The sequence below is a fragment of the Poecile atricapillus genome, chromosome 2, assembly GCF_030490865.1.
Source record: "Poecile atricapillus isolate bPoeAtr1 chromosome 2, bPoeAtr1.hap1, whole genome shotgun sequence".
In the NCBI taxonomy this organism is placed as follows: domain Eukaryota; kingdom Metazoa; phylum Chordata; class Aves; order Passeriformes; family Paridae; genus Poecile; species Poecile atricapillus.
This window is the reverse complement of record NC_081250.1, coordinates 25,013,245-25,034,999: the sequence shown is the minus strand read 5'-3', so window position 1 is coordinate 25,034,999 and position 21,755 is coordinate 25,013,245. Positions and strand designations below refer to the sequence as shown.

The window sequence follows — 21,755 nt, the reverse complement described above, 5'->3', positions numbered from 1 at the left end:
CTGGGTCTCTGGGATACAGTTTTCTGCTTTTATGCTACTCATATGGTTTTGAATCAATAAAACTGGTGACTTTAAATTTTTGTGTTCTCAATAGTGGAAACTACTTATAAGAGTAACTACTGGCAGGATCCAGTCCTTTAAACATCTGTCATCTTTTTGATTTTTTAAGGTACCTTCTTTCACCTCCTGCTTCTGGTCTTGATTTTCTGTCTCTAAGTCATCCTGTGTTTTTGGTTCCACCATCTCTTCGTCATCTTCATCCTCTGAAAGGGAAAAAAAAAAAAAAAAGGAAGAAAAAGATTTGTGAGATTCTCCTCTTTAAGGGGCCCAGAAATTGTCTGACTTCTTTACAACTGTGAACTAGCAGCAAACCCAGGTAACGCAAAGTGCCCAGTACATGGAACATGTATATTTATGCTCTCAGACATCTCCCTCCCGACTGCAAGAAAATCTGCTCACACAGGGCACCTGCCACTTCTGCTCCCCATAACTTCCCATCTCAGATGTCAACTGAATATCTCCTTGACCTCGGATATGACTTCTTGGATGGCATGAGGACAGATACAAACATGTTTCAGCCTGGCAGCTATTCCACAGCTGGGACACCTGCTATCCAGATACCTCATTTCCAATTCAATTCTCACCAGATTAATTTGTCTTTTGACCTACAGGAATAGGTTAAACAGAAAACTGACCTCAGGTCAGATGCCACTAGCAAGGAAACAAGTATGGCACAGTTCTGAAAAGTCATCACCATCAGCTGGGGGAATACAGCAACCAAAAGTGGTATTTGGAGCTTAGGAATCATTCTTGCATTAATACAAATTTAATGAACACTAAAATTTGACACATGTCAGTTACTACTGCCAGATGTTTTAATGACCTTTCCTGACCTATGCAAATGCATCTCTCCTTCCCCCTCTCTCCCCACATTCACGTGTTCTCATTTTATTCAGGAGGGCAAACCATTCATTCCTTGATGTTTTTCTGAAGTTACAAGGACCCAGACCAGAATACAACACAAGCAGAGCTGGGAAGACAGCGATGAACCAAAATGGCTCAGAGTCTTCCTAGCCCTCATTACTTGTTACCAGCTTGTTACAGCAATGTGATTCCTTTTCCCTGTGCCCAGGGCTGGCACCCAACCCACTCACATTCTTGAGAGGATAAAGACATATAGCTTTCTAGATTCTGTGAACTATGAGGACTGAAAATAGATCTCATCCTAAAAGTAGCAGTAAGGATGAGTAAATCCACAGGCTATGGAGGAATTACTTTGCAGTTATTTTGGAGCTTGACATACCACCAAGGCATAGCAAGCATCACTGGTGCCCTGTGTTGGTCTAAGGCATGAGAGAGCACATGTTGTCCTGTCCCTGGGGCATTCAGCCATCAGGAAAAACACTGCAGTTCCTCCGGGGCTTTCTGAGCAATCCGCTGTCACCATACAATTCCTTGTGTTGTGGTGTTTCTCCAGGCACACTTCTTGCTCTAACCTGCCATGCTAATGGGGAAAACATATCATGCTTCTCCAGCTGGTCGGTTACTGGCACCTTCTGCTGTGAAGGCTGGCTGTAATCAGTCCTGGCTTCTTGCGAGATGGTGGTGCTGACAGGTTGCATTCAACCAACAGGAACAGCCAGCTGTATTTTGTTTTGAATAACGTAATAGGCACTATACTATTCCCACCACATTGCCTACCCTAGGACTTCTCTCAGGAGCCCAAAGGGGACATGTTGCTAGTAGGACTCAATGATCTTTGTGGGTCACTTCCAACTCAGAATATTCTGTGACTCTGTGATTCTGCAGTATCTTGGCTGGAGATCATGGCTTAGCCACATACTGTAAGGAAATGTCTCAGCATGGACAGATATGCTTTTCCCTATTGGGGAAACAAGGAAATCTTGGCATAAAATGTGCCATCACTCCCCTTACTGCTAGTGACTGCAGTGGGGAAAAAAGGAAAGCTCATCTCTCCAGCCACCAGGGAGGAGGGATAACCATGTGCTTCACACATGCTAGAAAGGGAGGCGGAATCCAGCATGGATAAAGAAACATTTCCAGAATTAAAAGCACTACTAATGAATGCCACTCCTTTATCAGGGATTTGTCAGAACATGGAACTTGAAGCAGAAAAAAGGTAGGGTACTCACAATGCCTCCCTTTGGTGCCTACTTTCCCTAGGTACCCTATACATAAGGACTAAGGAAGAACTTTTAGAGAGCAAGCCAGGGTGGTTCAGCTTGCCAGGGTAAATACGTTGCTCTGTCCACTGGCTGAAAGACAGATAACATCCAACACAGTCAGCAGAGAGTCAGCAAGAATTCTGCACAGGAGGGGTGAAAAAAGGTCCTTCTGTGGCACTAGTGGAGCTGGGGATGCACGGAAGAGAGAGGCACTCCCAGTTTCAAAGAATAGGTGAGAAGTGTGAGTGCCTGGTGCAGCAGGGAGTGAATACTCTACTAACCTCGAGTACCATGCACACACTGATAGGATCACAATGCTGTACAGATATATATGTACATATACACACAGACAGAATTATGGCAGATACTAATAAAATCAGCTCCTACAAAAGTTTTGTGGGTCTTGCATTATAAGTTTTCATTCCCTAAAGCATCAACTCTCAGAAGCAGCTGTTTACTTATGGATTTCTGCTTCAATTTTTAACCTGTTTCTAACCTGCCAGCTTGTGCAGGGAAGTTTCAAAAGGTGAAAAGTTTGAGAAAATTTTCAGGCAGCAAACAAAAATGATACCAATATTCAACAGAAACGTCTGGGATTTTTATGGCGTCTTGCAATGCTTTTTAATGCTTCGCTTGCAGTTTGGTAATAGAGAGGAATGATGTAGCAAATTTAGAACTTGAGATTTAGTATCAGGTTTTCAGGTTGAAGTGAAGCAAATTTATCCTTTTTCTAGAAGTCCTTGATCCCCCTGATTTTAGGCGTCAAATTATTTACTTGCCTATAGCCCTTTCCTGCTTGTAATGCAGAGTAGGGATAAATGGAAGTAAGTAAAGGTTACTAAAACACATGGCATGACTTTTTTCAAGGGCACAAGCATCAATAAATTAGTTTTACTGAGAAAGCGGTGCAGGAGTTTTTAGCAGATTAGACATGGTTTAGATGTCCTTATTTATTTACTGAGAAATATATACACATACACAGAGAAACTCGGCTAAAGGAATGATAGGGTTATGAGTCAAATGCTAAAATCTTAGCAAATGCCAGAATTTGGATTGTCTGGGCACGATTAGCTCCTTTCCCCTCCCCACGTGTAGGCATGATGACATAATTCTGGAATTTCCTCCCTCTTGAGTGGTTGGCTTCATTTTCTGGGTGCTCAGCAAGAGACACCTGGGGCCTAAAATGCAGAAGTGCTGAGAGCTGAAGTCAACTGGCCCTGTGCTTTGAGTGGAGAAAGTCTTAGGGAAATTCTACATGTGCAAAGGCTCCCACAGCTCCCTATTTCAGCTTTCACTGAAAGTTGTCATTGTGACACTTTTGTCCTTTCTCCCCCAGTGCTTACATGCTTTTGCAAGGTAGCAATAATATAAATACATTATATAATATAAATATATTTTATAATATAAATACACTAGCACCAGCAGCAGTGTTACACCGTATTCAGAAGAGAGCTGGGTGTAACACTATCAGAACACAAATGTCTATTAAAGGAACCACATGAAAAAGAGCTAGTAATGGAGATGTGTATAACTGCCATGCAACACTTCTCCTTTGTAGATATAAAACGACTTTGCAAGGAGGCCAGTTTTGCTATACTTATTTACCATACAGAAGCTGACAGACCCACTCACTGGAGATCACTCAGTAAACCAGCAGCTTAGGGAAGATAGAGTGGGCTTCAGAGTTTCAGCCTTGAGTCCTGCCCACTAAGGCCACCCTGCCTTTTACTGTAAATAAACAAATCCTCAATGGAAATGATCATTAAATGCTTGGATAATGGTATTTGCCTACAGAAACTGGTGGAGCCATATGTGGGATTAATACAGGCTGAGATAACTGGACCAAAAACCTTTTCTTCATAACTCAGTGGTTGATGACCCTCCAGGCTCTAGGAGGTGGCCAATCAGTCTGAACAGTGCTTGACAAAGTAAAAGCAGAGCAGTTGTTTTCATCTTGGTCTTAGCTTGAACACTCCTGCTTCTGTTCCAGACCAGAAGTGGTCTTGTCTGTCTAAAAGCTTGTCTGTTTTTCCCAACTACAGAAGTTGCCCTAATAAGAGTATGACCTCTCCCTACAAATCTTTTTTTTTTTTTCATCTGGGTATAAATACTAATTTTCAAATGTTATCTGATTACTAGCTCCAATGAGCCTGCTCTATGCCTGGTCTTTGCCTTGGCCACCACAACCACTTGCAATAGGTGGTACAGGGGAAAGCCCTGTGAATACATGGCTATCTCCCTGGCAACTGTAGAAGAAATGCCCAGATGTGCTGAATTGGATCAGATACTCACAGAGAGCACAGATGATCTCAGAAAATCAGACCCTGCATTTCTGCAGTGCTGGAATATTTAATACCTACTTGGACTTTCAAAGGCTTTAAACCACTGTATTTATTTTCACATCATGTAAAAACATACCAGGCACATTCAAGACAAACTAGAATATTAGAATAAATAATTGCTTCTGAGAGGACTACACATGACATTGGCTTAGGGTTTTAATTCTTTAGACAAGTACTGTTTTGCCATTTTTGGATTGCCAGTTTTAAGCAGTCAGCACCGGTACTTCTCAAATAGATGAATAGCTTATTTTTGGGGGGATTTATGTAGTTATAGGTCTCTGTTCTGTAAATACATGTAGCACCAATTAAACAGCAGGCAGCATGTTGTGCATTCTTCTTCAGTGAAGGATTTACACCTCCTCAGACCTGCACCTCTGAAGCTAAGAAGTTGCAGCTTCTGTGTATTGTTTTTAGAATTGACAGCTATACTGAATTAGACTGATAGCTCTGGTTTTAATTCTGGGTAGGTATAAAAAATCCTTTTGTTAAAGACACAGCCTAAAAATCGCAATTTAATTAGCATCACAATTATATATTTTATTGACTGAGTCAGTGATATATGAGAAGCCAGTGAGTTATTATATGGGGTTTTATATCAGCATTGACATGCCTTCAGTGCATGAGAAGGATAAGCCATGTATATGACACATTCAATAAAATGGAGTGTCTTCACAAAAAGCAGACACCATATTTGCAACAATGAAATACCAGAAGCGCCTGTATCAGTTTTATATTTACAACTGTTCAAAATAATTTTTCTGCTTCTGTTAAAACAGAACTACAAACTGAACAAGGACAAATGCTTTGTATTTATATTGGCATAATCCTGGACCTTATTCAAAGAAGTTGAATACTGTTGGCATTATCCTAAGTAGGAATTAAAACACTGCCTTTCCTTTATGAATATGTTCTTTCCATCACTAGTAAAATATGCAGCAAGCAAAGGAAGACATATTTTTTCAAATAGGATTGCCTGACATTCCACATTTTTGAAAATCTATGATTTGCAATCTGGCTGAATGACCTATTTTTCATATAATGTCATTTTTTGAAATATGTCCAGTTTTTCACTTTCATCTTTTGACTGTCCTTTGAAGCAAGAAGAGAATTAATTCATCAGTGGATCTTGTTTGCAGAGTGGGTTGTGAGACTGGATGTACACTGGGCACATGTTAGTCATCCCAGATGGAAATATTCTTGCATTAGGGCTCTTCTTGGCAATAGGCAGCTGCCTTCTAAAATGTATTTCATTTAGTCAAAGCAGGGAACACTACTCAGACCTCAATACTGACAAAAAAACCCACAGGTGAACAGAACTTGCCCTAAGCTACATGAAACAGGCAACAAATTTCAGATGAGAATTTCATGTGAGCTGAAGCTTGCAAGTATATTTGCAGTCAAGAATCATATGTATGCGAGGCACTGCTGCTCACTACCCAGAAAAATGCTTAAATGTGTGTTAGAAGAACATAACAAAGGTCCAGATCATCCCTGTGAAGTTCCCCATCCCTGTTAGAGAACACTCCCAACATCTTGTCCTTATGAATTAGCACAGTGAGTTGTGCTTTCCAATGGACATCAGATGGAAAGAGAACACTAGAAAAAGAAACTATAGAATTGATGAATGAATTTCTGGAACCATCTTATGGCCACAGCACCTATAAAACTTGAACAGAAATATATGATGTTCTTCCTTCACTTTCCACATACATGATTTTAATATGAAGAAAATGGTCTGTCTGTATGTTCCTTGACTGCCGCTCTGCAAGAGCAAGAAAAAAACCATAGCACTACAAGAAAGACTGCCTAGAATCTTCAAATTCCCTTGATTTTGCTATCTTTGTTATCTTTTGTCATGTTTTGTTATCAAAGTGCTGTCATGCTCTTAGGCAAAAGAGAAGCTTTGCATATTGGTAGAATACATGTTGTAGGAATCATACTACTTTTACCAGAGTCAAGCATATTGACGAAATAATTTTGAAGAAAATATTGTTCTAAAATTTATGCATAAAATAGTATAATATGTATATATATAATACAAAATAATACAACGTTTGAAACATGTTATTTTAATCCAGAAGACTGCAGGGCAGCTCTCCATGGGATTAATTTATTTAGCCTAACATCTTCCACAGTTAGTAGACTAGTAACAATAAATCAGTTTTAAAAGTGCAAGACTAAGGGGAAAACCTAATTTTCTTGTTTTTTGTAAAACTAAGTACATCGCCCTCATTTAAGAAGGGTTTTCTGATCTCATCCCTTATTCTGCAATGCAAATTTGCAAGACTTCACCTCTCATCCCATAAAGGGCAGGTGTTATTACCAGCCATTACAAACAGATCCCCAGAGTCCTCCTCTCAGGCTTCAGCTATCCTTGTAAAAGCACAATGAAGGAAATACATATTTCACCCCAAAAACAAACACTTAGCCTGGCTGACTGAGAGGAGTAATTTAGTTCAGAAAATTTATTTTGCCTACAGCATAGGCCGTGCCTGTGCTATTGCCACTTAAAAATTTGTCCTAAAATTTACTATGCTTCCCTCTCAAAACAAGCACACCGTAGGTAATTTTTACTCAACATTTCTTCTCAAAGCTCTCCTTAACAATTACCACATTCAATTACTCCTAGTCAGGGGATTCTGAGGTCTCCAGTATATGATTCCTCATAACCATCTCTTGATCTAGGGTTACGCCACTCAGCTCCTGTCCCTATGCCTCTTCCTGACTTGTGTTTGCAGTCAGATTTCTTTTTGGTACATTATGAAGACAGAACTTATTTTTTCCATTTTGTGAGAAATGATAGACTAACAGAGCCAAATGGCAAGAAAATGTCACAGAAAAATTTGTTTTACTGTACCATTTCACTAAGCTCCTCATAGCTCTGACTGCAAACCTCTGCACTGGTTCAAATGTTAAGATCACTGCTTCAGAATACAGTAATTTCTTTACCAATTAAAATGGAAAGCTGCTTCTGACTCTTCAGGGAAGCATTTCTCTAACCCAAGAAACTGATTTTCCAGTTCCTTGGCCTGAACACAGTTTTCAGTTGTGGTGAGAGTCTAAGAATTCAGTGTCCCTTGTTTTTAGTTGCTGGTTGGTCTAGATCAGAAGTGGATTTTTCTCTCCTCTTTTGGACTGTTGCAACATCACACTGGTTGAAAGCATTTTTCAGTCCCCAGATAACTAAACTGAAAAGTATCCCACTGGAGTCATCACCTCTTCTAGCTGCCTCCCTTTTCTCCTCTCATTCCCTCTCCAAAGCTCATGTTCAATTCTATTGTGCTTGAAAATAATCCAGTTGGAAGATGTAACACAAAAAGGAAAGTACAGAAGTTTCCTTTCCTTGGCCATGGTTGAGCCTTCAAATGAGAATGCCAACATGAAATAATATTTGAAGAGCAGAAGCCTTACAGTAGCATTTACAGCCCCCTCCAGCTCTGAAACCAAATAGTACAAATTTAAAATACCCTGCTCCAGTATAAGTGCAGTTAACCTTGAGGAAGTAAAATATGGAGACCCTTTATTTCTGTGGATGAAGAAGGGGGTTGTTGAACCATGCAGATTTTCACAGCCTCTGAAACCTGTGAGGATTTGTTCCTGCTGTGCTGCTGGAGGAAATCATGTCATGCCAGCAGTGTGAAATGACTTCTGCCCTGGGAAAGGGCACTGAGACACGTGGCAAACTTCTGGATAGGGCCTGCTCAAGTCATTTTCAAACACTCAGATCATGCAATAGTGTTAAATCACAAAAACTTAAGTATGTTAATGAAAACCAGTCCCCACAAGCTATGGCGTGAGCAGCAATTGTAAAACAAAAGCTGCTTTCACATTAAACACACACACACACAGATGAAGTATCTGGCACTTACACTGAGCCTGATACAGAGGTCAGTCACTGGGCACTAGGTACTTAAAACCTTAAGTACAGTGCAGACCAAGTAAATTCTGTGGGACTGTTACTTCTGAGACTAAGACTTCACTCATAGACTCATTTATTCCAAGTGAAAATTACTTTGGACTCCACTGGCCACCTCTCCTATTTTCCACCATGTTTTTGCATAAGCAAGGCTACAAAATCTGGCTGTTGTAAACAAAATTAATTCTCTACTTCCATGCTGTATCTCTGCTCATGCAGCCATACTAATATACCTTAGGTCAAATTCTTCAGCCCTGACTCTGCATTTAACTTCTCCTTCAGGTATTAGCATTGAGTTCTGGCCTTTCAGAGTTTTTCCTTTGTTTTTGAACATGAAATAAATTTTCAGTTCAAGGCCCAGAAATCATCTGAATGGCCACACAGTTTTTTGTATGACCACGGTTTAACTTTTAGTGCCATCTTTTCCACAAATCTCTCCATCTCAGTTCGATGGCATTTTATGAATAAAATCTGATGCTTAAGATGTAGCATATTCTTTTGTAACTAAAATATCTGACAGCATGAATCTCTGCATTTACACACAAACCTCAACCAACAGAAATGGAGACAAGGCTGCTAATATATTTAAACTGGAAAGGATAATTGGAAAAAACAACTATATTCAAAAACAATTACCACAGCAAATAGACAAAAACTCCCTCTCTTTGTCTCCTAGACACACACATGCATACATTTCTCTCAGCGCTTTAAAAATAACCATTAGTCATATGGCAAATGCATTTTACATGAGCAAAGATTAATTTCAACATTTTTCTTAGGAAAAGTTGGGCAAAAAATGCTTTATTAAAGAATTTTAAACTACAAAAGAAACGCTGGGTCAGGGCTCGATGAGTGTGTGCTTATTACTTTTATAGGCACTGAACGGACCCCACTTAATTCTGTTTCCCACTGACGCCGCTTCACCTTAGTCACTGGTGTTAGCCATGATTTGCACCAGCATATGCGAAAAAGGAATTCCCTCTGACAGTTTTGAACTTGCCATATTTTAATTTCATTTTCAATTTAATGTTTTTGTTCTACCACGCTGGAAGAAGGGAAGAGGAGAAGCTTCCACTTCTCAGCAACCACTCCATTGCCGGGTATCCAGGCGAGCAACACCTTTTGGTGGCAGAGAAACCAGGGCACAAGCACATCAGCTTCTAGCCCAAGGTCACTCCTGAAAAAGCTGCAGATGACAGAATGAAATCCTGGTCTCCTGATTCCTAAACTGATATTTCAGCCACTGCTTCCCCTGAGGCATGTGATCAGGGCTGCTTTGGAGGCTGCTCAGCTCTCATTATGTTAAACCAGCTGTTAAAAAGCACAGCCGGTTTCCCCCAGCTGCTTGTTGCAGCCTGTTGGGAGAAGACCCAGCTCCCGGCACTGGTGTCCCCAGGGCTGGGAACCCCCTGCCCGCACGCCCTCTGCCCTGACCCCTGCCTTCACCTCCCTGCCTGCCAGCTCCTGCACCCCTCTGCCCACCCGGCTGCCTCTCACCTCCGCTCCCACCCTGTTCTGCTCAGGGTCACACTTCAAAGTCTCCCGTGCCCCCGGGAAGGCCTCTTCCTTCCTCCTGGCCCCTCTCCAGTCTCTCTGGCATTTGGTTTTCTCAAAGCAGATATCAAAAATCCCCTACTTGCAGTCTGGTGCTTTCTGCATGCCAGGAGCCCTACCCACCTGCAGATACCTGTTTGACACAGAAATGCCCTCTGATTTGGATTCTCAGATGAACTTCTAGGTTTTTCTGGGAACTTGGGTTATAAGACATGGATTAAAAAAATAAAAAAATAAGAGAAAAACCAATCCTCGTCACCCAGGTTCACAATTGCTATGGTTAAAACCCTATTTATCTGTTGCAACTCAAAGGATCAGCTTAAGCTCAACAGACTTCAGTAGGTTCAGACATCTAAACAGGCAGACTGCACCTGCAGTCGGGGTACCTGGGAAGATTAAACGGCACCATAACCACTCACTGGAATATGCCGTCTTTTCCCCACTTCACAGTTGAGACTCATCAGGAAAATAATTTCTGTGGCTACTTTATATCTGTCCCTCTTTGGAAAATGGATGCTTTGAAGTGCCACACAATGCCTGCTTGTAAGTTAAAGCCCTTCTTTTTCTCCCAAAACACTGCCAAGTCCCTCTCCTGCAAGCTCTTGGAATCTCTCAGCTACAGACAGGAGTCTGGAGAACTCTCTGCCTCATGATCCTGTACTTTAAGAAGCACCTCTGCATCAATTTATTTTTTTTTTAGGAAAACAAAAGAAATAAGTTGCTGGCTTCAGACCCTGTGTCCTTTCACTGTAACACAGCTCACAGCTGCGAATTCACATGTGTTAACTTGGGATGCCACAAACCAGGCAGCAATGAGGTTGTCATCCTGATCTGAGGAAACACAACATGCAATGAATTTACTGCAAGTGAAGCATTTTGCTGTGATAATTCAAAGCACATTATGTTTCATCAGCTGACTCTTCCATCTATAGCCAGATCACAAAAGCCAGCAATGCTGGAGTCATATTCCTTCAAAAAGGTGCAGCTCCATCAAATCTTGGTCTTTTGCAAAATAGTGCCACCTTCTCTGTGGAAGTGGGAAAATTAAAAAAAGAAACCAAGATGAAGAGGCAGTCCTGGTAACATTAAAATGGCCTGTTCTCACATTTTCTGAATGGATTTTTTTGGGGGGCCTTCCATTAAAAAGTACTTATTGGATTTTTTACTTTTAGATTACTTTAAAATATGAGGTAATGCAAAGTAAAATTGAAAGTTTTCAGTTTTGTTAAAACATAGATGTCGTAAGTAACCAAACTGGAAAAGAAGGCAAAATTTTACTTAAGGTGGAGTGTCAATACATTGGAGTCTTCTTTCAAGCTGGTACAAAATTATATTTTGAAATTTGGAATTTCACAGCACTGCATGAGAAAGAGATTTCTTCTGGGCCTGACTTTAAAGGAATCACTGCCTAAAGGATGCAGTCATACTTGAGTGGTAATTTCAAAATCTAATATTAAAGCAACATAGAAGCACACACTGGATTGGGAATAAATATATATTTCATCACCATAATGCCAAGATGTCTCTTCCTATGATCTGAGATTCCCTCTCTTAAGACTTCAGGTTAATTTCTTTTAGATGGGACAAACTTCAAGTCCTGCTTTCAGTCCTGAGTGCCTGAAGGCAAATTTCACATCCATGTCCTGGGAACGAGATAACAGATAGTGGTAACAAACTTGATGCACACCTGAAACACAGCCCAGTACATCAAACAGGAGGTTAGCAAACAGGTGTTTATTACTTTTGAAGCCTGATCCTGACTCTTTGCATTTGCATGCAAAACTCAAAATGAACAGGACAAATCCATTATGAATCCAGGAAAGTGCTACCAATTTGTCTTGATGGCTCTTGTATGCAGAAAAAGTACACAAGCCGAGTCTGACCAGCATCTTGGAAACCACTGTCCTAGTTGCCTGTCCAGTTACGTGGTTGGATAAAATAGGAAAAATCATTTCAACAGAGGTGTTTGTTTTGGGGGTGGGTACTGGGGGTAGTGCTAAATTCAGCAGCCACAGCAGAACAAATAGAAATTGTGTGCTTTCCACTACATTAATGAAACTTCATTCAAAAGGTAGAGTGTAATGTTCTTCCAAGATGGATAATTCACATAAGCTGTGTGATTCAAATACTCATGTCTCCACACCAGCTCCACACCACCTTGGGATTTATGTTTTATTTCAGTTTTCATCAGGCTGCTTATGAATGACCAATGACAAAAGAGCATGTGTGCATTTTTCTTTTTCACAGGTCCCTGTTAATGAGGACTCTGTTGCATTAAGATAGTCAAGATTGTCTCTGGCAAAATGTGTTGAACCAAGGTGTTTGTGCCTGCATAAAATTAAGCCACAAGTTAAGCACTTACTTCTGACAGCAGATTTATAATAGGAAAATCCCAGCAGGAATGAAGAGTTACAAACCCCTGTTGTAGCCTTTTTCATAAACTTCACCTTGATTTAGTATTTCAAACAAGTAGCAGGAAAGGCTAACAGCAGAGGTAATCCTATCATCTTTTCTCCAACAGCACCATTCCATCTTTTTGACTTCCTCATGCTGCTAACATGAATTCAAATCATCTGTGTTTAAAGTTAAATACAGTGATTGACAGATCTTTGTAGTCTCAGTTCATACTGAAGATTATTCTAGATACCTATCAGTTATTACTACAAGCCCTGTCTGATATTCAATACCTACAGGGAAAATTGTTTTTAACAGTGTAATGTCTGATCTATTTTGAAAGCTATTTTAAAATAAGAAACTAACTATAACCAGGTGGCTAAAATCTAGACAGGTTTTTTTATAGCTTGATTTTTGGGAAGAGAAGGTTGGAGATAACAGCAGAACTGTCTTACACTCCAGTAACAACCATGATTCAGAGCAAATCTCAGGCAAAAAAAGCATTTTGTTTTGATTCCATGACATCAATTTATGTAAAAACACCTATTCCAATTACACAGGACACAGGAAGGTTTAGGGGTTTTCTCCTAGCTCTTGGAACAGACTCATGACAGTACACACTGCTATGAAGTAATTGCTTCCTTTTATGAGCACAAGCTCATTTGCTGTGCTAGAAAACTGGGATGCTGGAAGAAACTTCTGGATGTCCTAAAGACCTTACTGTAGACACAGATGTGAAACAAAATAGAAAATGCAGTGGTCAGACCACTCATGGTGCTCAGGGACCTGTGATGCAGAAAGGCAGAAGGTCCTCTTCCATGAACACCTGCTGTGCTCAGCTCTGCCAGCCCCACTGTTGTGCTGAGCCATGGCCTCGCTGCTCCAGTTACAGCTGTACAGAACAGGCTGGCTTTGGGCACAGGAAGATCCCTCATTTGTGTGGGAAAGCACTCTGGTCAATGCCCTGTGCTCACAGGGAGACACGTGGAAGCATTGCTCTCTTACATGGGCAGCTCAGCAAAGATGGAAGATGAAGGAGGGTGGCCAGGCAATGTCAGCTAGTGCCCATCATTGCTTCCATGAGCTGATTGCTCACTTCAAGGCAGGCTGCTCCCTGAGTCCCGTTCTTCCCCACCACTCCATTTCCCACTGAAAGATTTTGGGTAAGTTCTGGCCTCATTCTCCTAGTGTTTTCCTCCACAGAACTGAAATGTAATAGCAGGGAAAGAAGTACAAGAGAAGCAGCTTGGCACAAGCAGCAGGCAGGATGCTGCCCCTCAAATTCCACCACTTTTCAGAGCTCCTACCAACATCACTGAGATCCCACACAGATCTTTGTGAAACTTGATTAACTTTGTGCTCATAGTTAAATGAATCTGAAACTGTTAAACGAGAGCTCAACAGTGTTGCTCAGTTCAACAAAGTCTTTTCTGGTTTTGTGATTGGGATGTGAGGAGCAAGCACAGCTAGTGTGTTTTGGCTATAAATCATGGTAGGAGAAGAATAAACAAAACTGGGGAACTGAGCTTGTGTGTCTTGGGTTAGTTGGGATGGTTCAGGCTGCTAAAAATTCCTAGTGGCTTTTTCAAGATTGAATCTATCCCTGGTTGTTATTCTGTGTGCTTAGCAATGAAAAAAAAAAAAAAGTACATAAGAGTTGAAAATACAGACTTTATAAAGCCATACTCAGCCCCCTAAAACTAAAGGCAGTAATGGCATCAGTAAATGCATCAGTAGTTTTCCCAAACTGGAAAGTTACAAAGATGGGCAAATTCCATCAGTAGAATGACAGCTAAAAATAATCTTGCATGAAAATGTGTATGGAAGTTCAATTTTCATGCACTGGGCAAATAAAATCCAATTGATTTTTGCATTCTCAGTATTACCCTGTTACACTTCATGAGAGCTTGAAAGAAGATGATGATTTAAATAAAAAGATCCTCCCCTGTTTGTCAAGTTGTCATTTTTCCATCTGCAAATAATGAAATATAAACTACTCTAAAAGAGAGAGAGATGGAAGGGAATGTATTCCATGGATCTGTGGAGAACCACATAGAAACATATACAGAAAAAGAAGCTGCAGCATGGAGCACTTCCTGACCTCCTCTTGGCTACGAATCTAAAAGAAGTCTCCAAGGCAAGAAGCATGAAAGAGCTTAAACAAGAAACCCTTCAGAAGTACAGCTCTTTGCTGCATGAATACCACAACACAGGGAAAATCTGCTGTGTAGGAGTACAGTCCTCCCACTTGAAAAGAGCTGGTAATGCCATCATGTCACGGAAAGATTTTCTTCATGGCTTTTGTGCATTGAAGGCATTAGCAAAGTGGGAAAAGTGTGAGCTGACAACTGTGCGAAGAGTTTCTTAATTACATTGTAAAGCATGTCTCATTTAAGCATGCAGCAGAACTAATGTTAAAAATACATGTCTTCCCATATAAATGGATGTGAAATCAGTGCAGGTTAATCTAGCAGATAGTGCACTCCATAGCTCTTTACAAATGGTAAGAAGTTAAGCTTCATCAACAGCACATTAGTATTGCTACCACTCCAGCTTCCTCCTGCAGTGTTTGCAGTCCATGGCTGGACCTTGATATTAGTCAGTCCATGCTTCAGCATTTGGACAAATGTTTTTGTTTGTCCTGCCTGTTCATCATCTCTCAGTTCACAAACTCACAGTTTGGGATGTGTTGACCCTTTCCTATCCATGTCTGGATGCCTGCTCGTATCTCCTGTGCCAAGTAGTTTCAACCAATTATACCCAGCTTGCTGGTGGTGGTGGCACTGAAGCTCAGATCAGTGTCTTGATGTGTTCCCACTCAACTGAGTTCCTCCACTTGGGGATCAGAGCTGGCTCCCAGGTGTACCAGACTGCAAGCCAAGAGCCAGGCAATGTGGAGCACCAGGGCATTCAGCCTTGAGCAAAGGCTCAAACTGGGAATCCTCATGACAACAGAAGGAAACAGTCCAAGTTTCAGAGATGAGAACTGAAACCAGGGCTTTGTTTTTGGGTCTGATACTTTACACAAAAGGCTGGCTGAGTGACCAAATCAAAGTCTTAACACCTGGAATGTGGGTAAGATCTGCTGGCTTTTGAATGAGGACCACTGCCTGAAGTGGCAGTGGTCCTCATTAATCCACACCTGGATTAATGCCTGAATTCCCAGGTGTTCTGGAAATGAACATACTTACACTATTTCCTTTTGTTACATATTGGTGAACAGCAGCCTCCATTTCTGTGCATGTCATTTTTCTCATTTCAGCTGGTATATCTGTCACTGTGCTGAGCCTGCCTAGCACTGTAAGAACCAGAGAATATCCTATACAAATTAGTGACGCAGACACTTGTACAAAATCCTCACTTTCAATAAACGCCAGAGTACACTTCCCCCCTTCCTCCTGCGCATGGAATTCAGAATTAAAGGCCAGAGTTGCCTTCCTTCTCTGCCTTTAGAAAACTCTACTAGCATTATTCCCCTCCTGCCCACTGATCCTTCAAATGGTATTTTCCTTCACTAGCACGCTTTTCAATTTGGGAAACCCTTTTTTCCTTTCCTTCACTTGTCTTGGAAGTCCACTGTTGCACATCCAGAGCACAAGCTCTGGCTCTTGTGATGTCTGCACAAGGTCGAACGTGCACATGCAAGCTCACACACGCGAACTCAGGAGCCGGCAGCACTGGTGCAGCTCAGCACCTCACCCTGCTTTGGGCTATGCTTTGATACAACAGGCACAGGAGCCTTGCAGTGTGGCAGCAACGAGCTGTTCCAAACACGCTTTGTGTTTTGTCTCCAGAGGAGGTGTGGTGGAGCACAAGAGACACTTGATCATAAAATGCTGAATATTTAAGCCCTCTTGCCCTCCCACCACCCCATTTAAATCAGCAATGCAGTTGGAAATACAACTCGGCTTTCAAACATTTTCTTGTTTAATTCAATTTACTACTAGATTGATAGCTCAACTCAAAACAGATTTTACCCCTTTTCTCCTGGATGGGGAAATAGAGATGACCACATTCCCTTTGAACTTGGTTTAAAAATGTTTCTGTTTTTTCCTGTTAACTAAAAGCAAGCAAACAAAAGAAAGCAATTATTAAAGTGGTCTGTACAGGATTCATTGACACAGGGTGAAGAGCTGAGTCTCCCCAGGCCTAAGGGACAGGTGTTTCTAGTACTGACATATGGGGTGGCTGTCTCAAAAAAAGGGCAAGGTCTTGAAAGAACTTTTTATTTTTAGGAGCAAGCTTTCTCTCTACATTAAGGTGTGCTTTCTCTGAGTTAAGGTGTGCTTTGGGTGGTAGGAACTGTGATTTTGGGGGTGGGTAGATCCAAGAGACACCCATATACATAAGGAGAAGACGCGTAGGATCACAAGAGATAAGGCTGAGAAAAGAATGTACTCAGTCATCATTTGTGTCATACTAGTTAACTTTTGGAAGGAGTTAACCCCAACTTGATCACGTATTTCGGGAATGACATTAGTAAAGGGGAATGGAAATTGATAACAAAACCACAGTTTCCAGTTCTGTAAATGCTAAAATTCACCACGTAGAAATTTCTAACAGCCTAAACAGGGAATAGTGAGATTTTTTTTTGAGTGATCCTTCAGCAGAATGGAAGATTTAAAAGATTGTGGACACAAGGCACACAGTTCTCATGGGAAAAGTACTAGGTCAGTCCAGCTTGGACTGAACTCATGCTGCCAACAGCTCTGTTCTTAAGCAGAGACATTTAATATTAACAGATGTCAATTTCTCCTCTTTCATAAACATTCATTGCATATTAATACTCTTTTTAAATGGCTTTTTTTTTCCAGTCTGGTTTTGGTGACTGTCCCAGAGCTCAGATATTTCTCCAAAGTTTGGATGACTTTATTTCAACATCTATTTTCTTCTGAAAGTACATTGGAAATACAAGAAAATCTTCCTGTTCTTGAATCTTCACGTCTTGCAGGTTTAACTTAGGGCAGGATTTAGCAACTTGCCCACATTTTTTTTTTCATAGGTTTGCTCAAGTGCAAAAGGTAATAGAGAAAAACAATGAGTAGATGATCTCCTGAGCTCCCTTCTGGCATCAAGCATTACTTGATTCTGTGAAAACTGACTAAAAATTACACTAGCTGTGTCTTCAAACGTGTGAGCTGTTTAAATTTTGGACAGATGAGATTTTTTATTTGAACATTCCTATTGTCAGGATTTACTAATAAAATTCTAAACTCATTTTGTTAGTGAATGCATTTCTGAACAAACAAGTACCATCACAGTGTTTGTAGCTGAGGCCTCTGTTCAGTTATTTTTGATAGCCTGAGACCAAGGTGGAAAGGGCTGTTCTTCTGTAATTCTTCCAGAGCCTACAGTAACAAAACACATCTAGAACCTCCTCTACATTTCAGTTTAATTCAGAGGCCTATTTTACACACCCCAAGCACAGCTCTATTTCACACCTCTCTCATAACTTCAGTGAGTGCAAGTCCAGGCACAAAGCAGGTCTGCTCTGAAGGACTCAGTCCTGCAATGTCTGTTCATGCTCAGTTCTGCTCCGATGTTTAAAAGCCTCCCTTTAGAAGTACTTTACAATTCAAAAGTCAGAGTGAACTGTTTTCTGTTCGGAAAACTGCCCTGTCCTCCCTAGCAGACCCAGATTTCCTCCATGTGCACAGGAATGCAATAAACACACAAGGAGAAAAAGATCTACGAGGAAAATAATTTAGAAATCAAAGGGTCATAATATACCACTTAAAGTATTTTGTGGATTAAATTACTGAATAATAATGAAAGATGAGAGATTAATGACAACCTGGTCCAAAGACCTCTATTTATACCCAGGCCAAACAAAATGGTAGGCAGGTGCAGTGTATCCCTGAATCCATAGAGGACTTCTGTCTGCCCCTCACTTTTCAATCCCATTAAAGTTATTATACATGCTTTTGTAAAAAGACAAAAAATATTTCCCAGAATTAACAACAAATGTATTTTATCTTTAGTATTTACCTCTATCAATTACATTTTTTGGCAGTACTATAAAACAATGCAGGGCAAAAAAATCTCAATCCATTCTAAGTAGAAATCCGTTCAAAATTGCTTTCATCTTTGTTTAGAGGAAATCCAGACAGGCTATTAAAATATCTTCTATTCTTGTTGTTTTTTATTTCTTCCTGGTGTGAACAATCATCTGAGATGTTTTTATTCTTACAAGAATTTGAGAAATTTTTATTTTGTTCTCTGTTTTGCCATGACAGTGTCATCACAAAATTTCCAGAATAGAAAACTTCAGCACAAAAGCAAATTATTTCTAGAAAAATCCCCAACATTTATTTCCTCCCTCCAAGCAGTTTTTTAAAGTTCATGTTAATGCCTTCTCTAGCTCCTGTTCCAAAGGTTCTTCTATTCTTATACAACTATTGGTTGCACATTCATACTTTATTTTATGTTACTTTTTCTGTAACAAATAGAAAAGCCCCAACAAACCAATTTTCTGGAAAAAAGTTTGCTCGTTCATGAATTCTTTTAAAAAGGGGGGGGGGGGGGGGGGGGGCAGAAGATGCCCTATTAGTAACTTACAGCATCAAATAGTTGTTTTATTTGCTGTAAGTTAAAGTTCTTTGTGATAAAGAACCACACCAAATGTACCAACAAAGATCAGAAGACTGAACATAATGGACTTTCCAAGCTAAATCATAAACAATGGCACATATATTGCAGTGTTCATGTTACTAGGAAGAGTAATGACTGGAGAAATGAATGATACCAAGAAATGGTCTTGATGACTTCTATGAATCAAATTCTGTGTGATGGCAAGAAATAATAGCTACCTGAAAGCTGCTCACCAGAATATACAAAGTAAAAAGGTGACTTTAGTCTACTTCCTCATAGAAAAACACCAGAAACGTACCGCAATAGCATGCTGTACATCAAAGCATGGTGAGCCAGGATAGACACAAAGAGTAGCAGACATTTAGGTAAAAACTGCTTTGTCAAAGAACTTTGACAAAAATAAGCTTTTGGTACAGAAAGGGCATCACCTTGCCCTTTGCAAGATACCTGCAATATTAAAACTCTCCATAGAACATATTTTAGTGATTCTCCTTGGAAGTGTCATAGAGCAAATGCAGCCGACGTCACTGCAAAGCGAAGCCCTATAGAGAGGAACACAGTTTAAACCACTAAAAAGAGTGGGAGGAAAGGAAAGAATGGGAGCTCAGCTCTATAAGTCTTTTTTAGGCCAAACCCTAGAAAATCAACCGGAAAGGCTGCGTGCTCAGCACTTTGGGTAACCAGGCTATTTGTTTAAGTGCCTGTATACAGATTTATGAGCCAAAGTTTCAGCTCTTTATAAATCCTTAAGCACAATGGCAGAGGGTTAATATTTCACAAGTTCTCATTTCTTAATTACAGTAAAAAAGATTAGGTACAAATCTACGTTGTAGAGAAGATTTTCAGAAGACCTCAACACCTAACAATTCCCAGTATGGCCACCTTGAGTCTTGTAGAGAATCAATTATGATGTCTACTTATCTTAGACCTAAATAAGACCTAAATGTATTTACAGCCATGACCCTAGGACTCTCCCTAAATGCAATAAAACAGTCAATTTCTGTGCCTACCTACTATTAGATGGGCTGTGTAGGACTTGCCCCATCTTTAACGTCTCAGCTCTGCCCTTTCATCTCATCTGAATTTCCCTATCACACAGGGGTTTTACAATTCTTACTTCATCTCAAAACTGCCATTGCTATGTGAGAGCTGAAAGGGCTGCAGAAGACATGGGTGTGCCAGAGGTGACCTGGACAGGTTGCTCCTTCCCAGATCTGTCAACTGTCCACTAGACCACTCTTCCTATGTGAATCCATGGTCTTTAATATATCCACAAATCAGGGCCAAGTTCAAAATACTGGGTGCTGCTCTCACAGCTTTTCTCAGAGGAGACCATACCATCATTTTCCTAAGGACCACTGCTTTCTAAACAAATGCGTTGCTGAAAGAAGTCTTGAGGACAGGGGTGGAGAAAGGAACTGGGGTGGGGGGAGAAACCAAGATGAGGGGGATTGACTAAAACCAACCTAAGGAATATTTTTCTTATTCCAGCATGAAATGTTGACAGAATTAAATGTGGGATTAAAAAAACCAACCTTCTAACGCACAGTTTCATGTTACCTCCGCAAGAGTTTTGATTCCACTTATGAGACTTCCCGAATGAAAATGCTGGCTGTGTGCCTGCCTCAAAAATACATTTTTTCCTCAGCAGAGTGGGTTTGCCAGTTGTCAATGCCATTTCTTTGCTAGCCAGCAAAATACGTTCATACTCACAGCAGGCAATTACCATTCTTTTCTCTACTGGTAAGGGGCATGACTTCACTCCTAGGTTGAAGATCCCTGGATCCTTTTTGTATCGCACAGTCTAGTTAGCCAGTGTAATTAACCCTTAAAGCAAACGAAATAATGATTTCCTTTCTTTTTAAAGCAAGTTTAAATGGTTTCATCTGAGAACAGTTTTACAAAGAGGTGAATCTGTTTTACACATTTGTGGCCTGTTCCAAGGGGCATCGATTGCTGGGAACAGAAGAGCTGCTGGAGCGAGGCTGCCTCACACCACAGCTCAAAAACCTCTGTTACAGGCTCTGAAAACAAAAAACACCGGCGATCGGATCCAAAACATCTTGAAGTTAATGGGAGCCTTTTAATTACTTTCAGTGTCTTTGGGGAAAACCCTCAGGGCAAATATTCCTTTTTGAAACTTGTTCTCCAACTCATGGGGCCGGGAGGTGGTATTTTTCATGCATACACAACAGTGTGGCAAATGCTCCCAAAGCGCTCTTATTACAAGCCCCAAACCATACTGGGAAAAGAAGGAAAAACCCCCCAGAGGTCTCTGGATTACAAGTCTGATCTGCTTTGTCTGATAAGAGCAACATTAATACAGCAAACAGTGAATGTGATAGTGCTAACAGATCTGGACACCAAACTCACTTAGAGCCAATGTGGCAGATTACTTTTAGGGTGCTGCTCGATGTGAGTAAAGCATAGCACACTAACTGCTGAAAGGGGCCACAGTTGTACAAAGAAAAAAAAAGTAAAAAAAAATGTAGGGTCCTTATATGAAGGCCACTGTGAATTCAGCTGCACAAACCAGCTGCTTAAAAATGCCAGGCAGAGAGATTTGCTACAATCAGGCAGATCTTCCATATCTCAGCTGGGAAGTTTGGGGATCAAACCACTAGACATCCACGTTAATTTACAGAGTACATGGATTACATCTTTCCTTGTCGAGCAGAAGCATTATTTCTTATTTCTGCCACTACATAGTACACACTCCAAAGCCAGCATTGTACTGCAGACAGAAAGACACCCCAAAATATATGTATCACA

General features: G+C 40.6%; 1 protein-coding gene across 7 annotated transcripts in view; it reads right to left on the bottom strand.

Moving 5' to 3' along the window:
- The window catches only part of DYNC1I1 (dynein cytoplasmic 1 intermediate chain 1), a 411,944-nt gene that overhangs the window by 83,163 nt on the left and 307,026 nt on the right, over positions 1 to 21,755 (bottom strand). For all 7 annotated transcript variants that reach the window (XM_058830768.1, XM_058830766.1, XM_058830765.1 and 4 more), the window contains one exon: positions 174 to 263. In XM_058830768.1, coding sequence (XP_058686751.1) covers positions 174 to 263 — 90 coding nt within the window. The remainder of the gene's footprint in view (positions 1 to 173; positions 264 to 21,755) is intronic.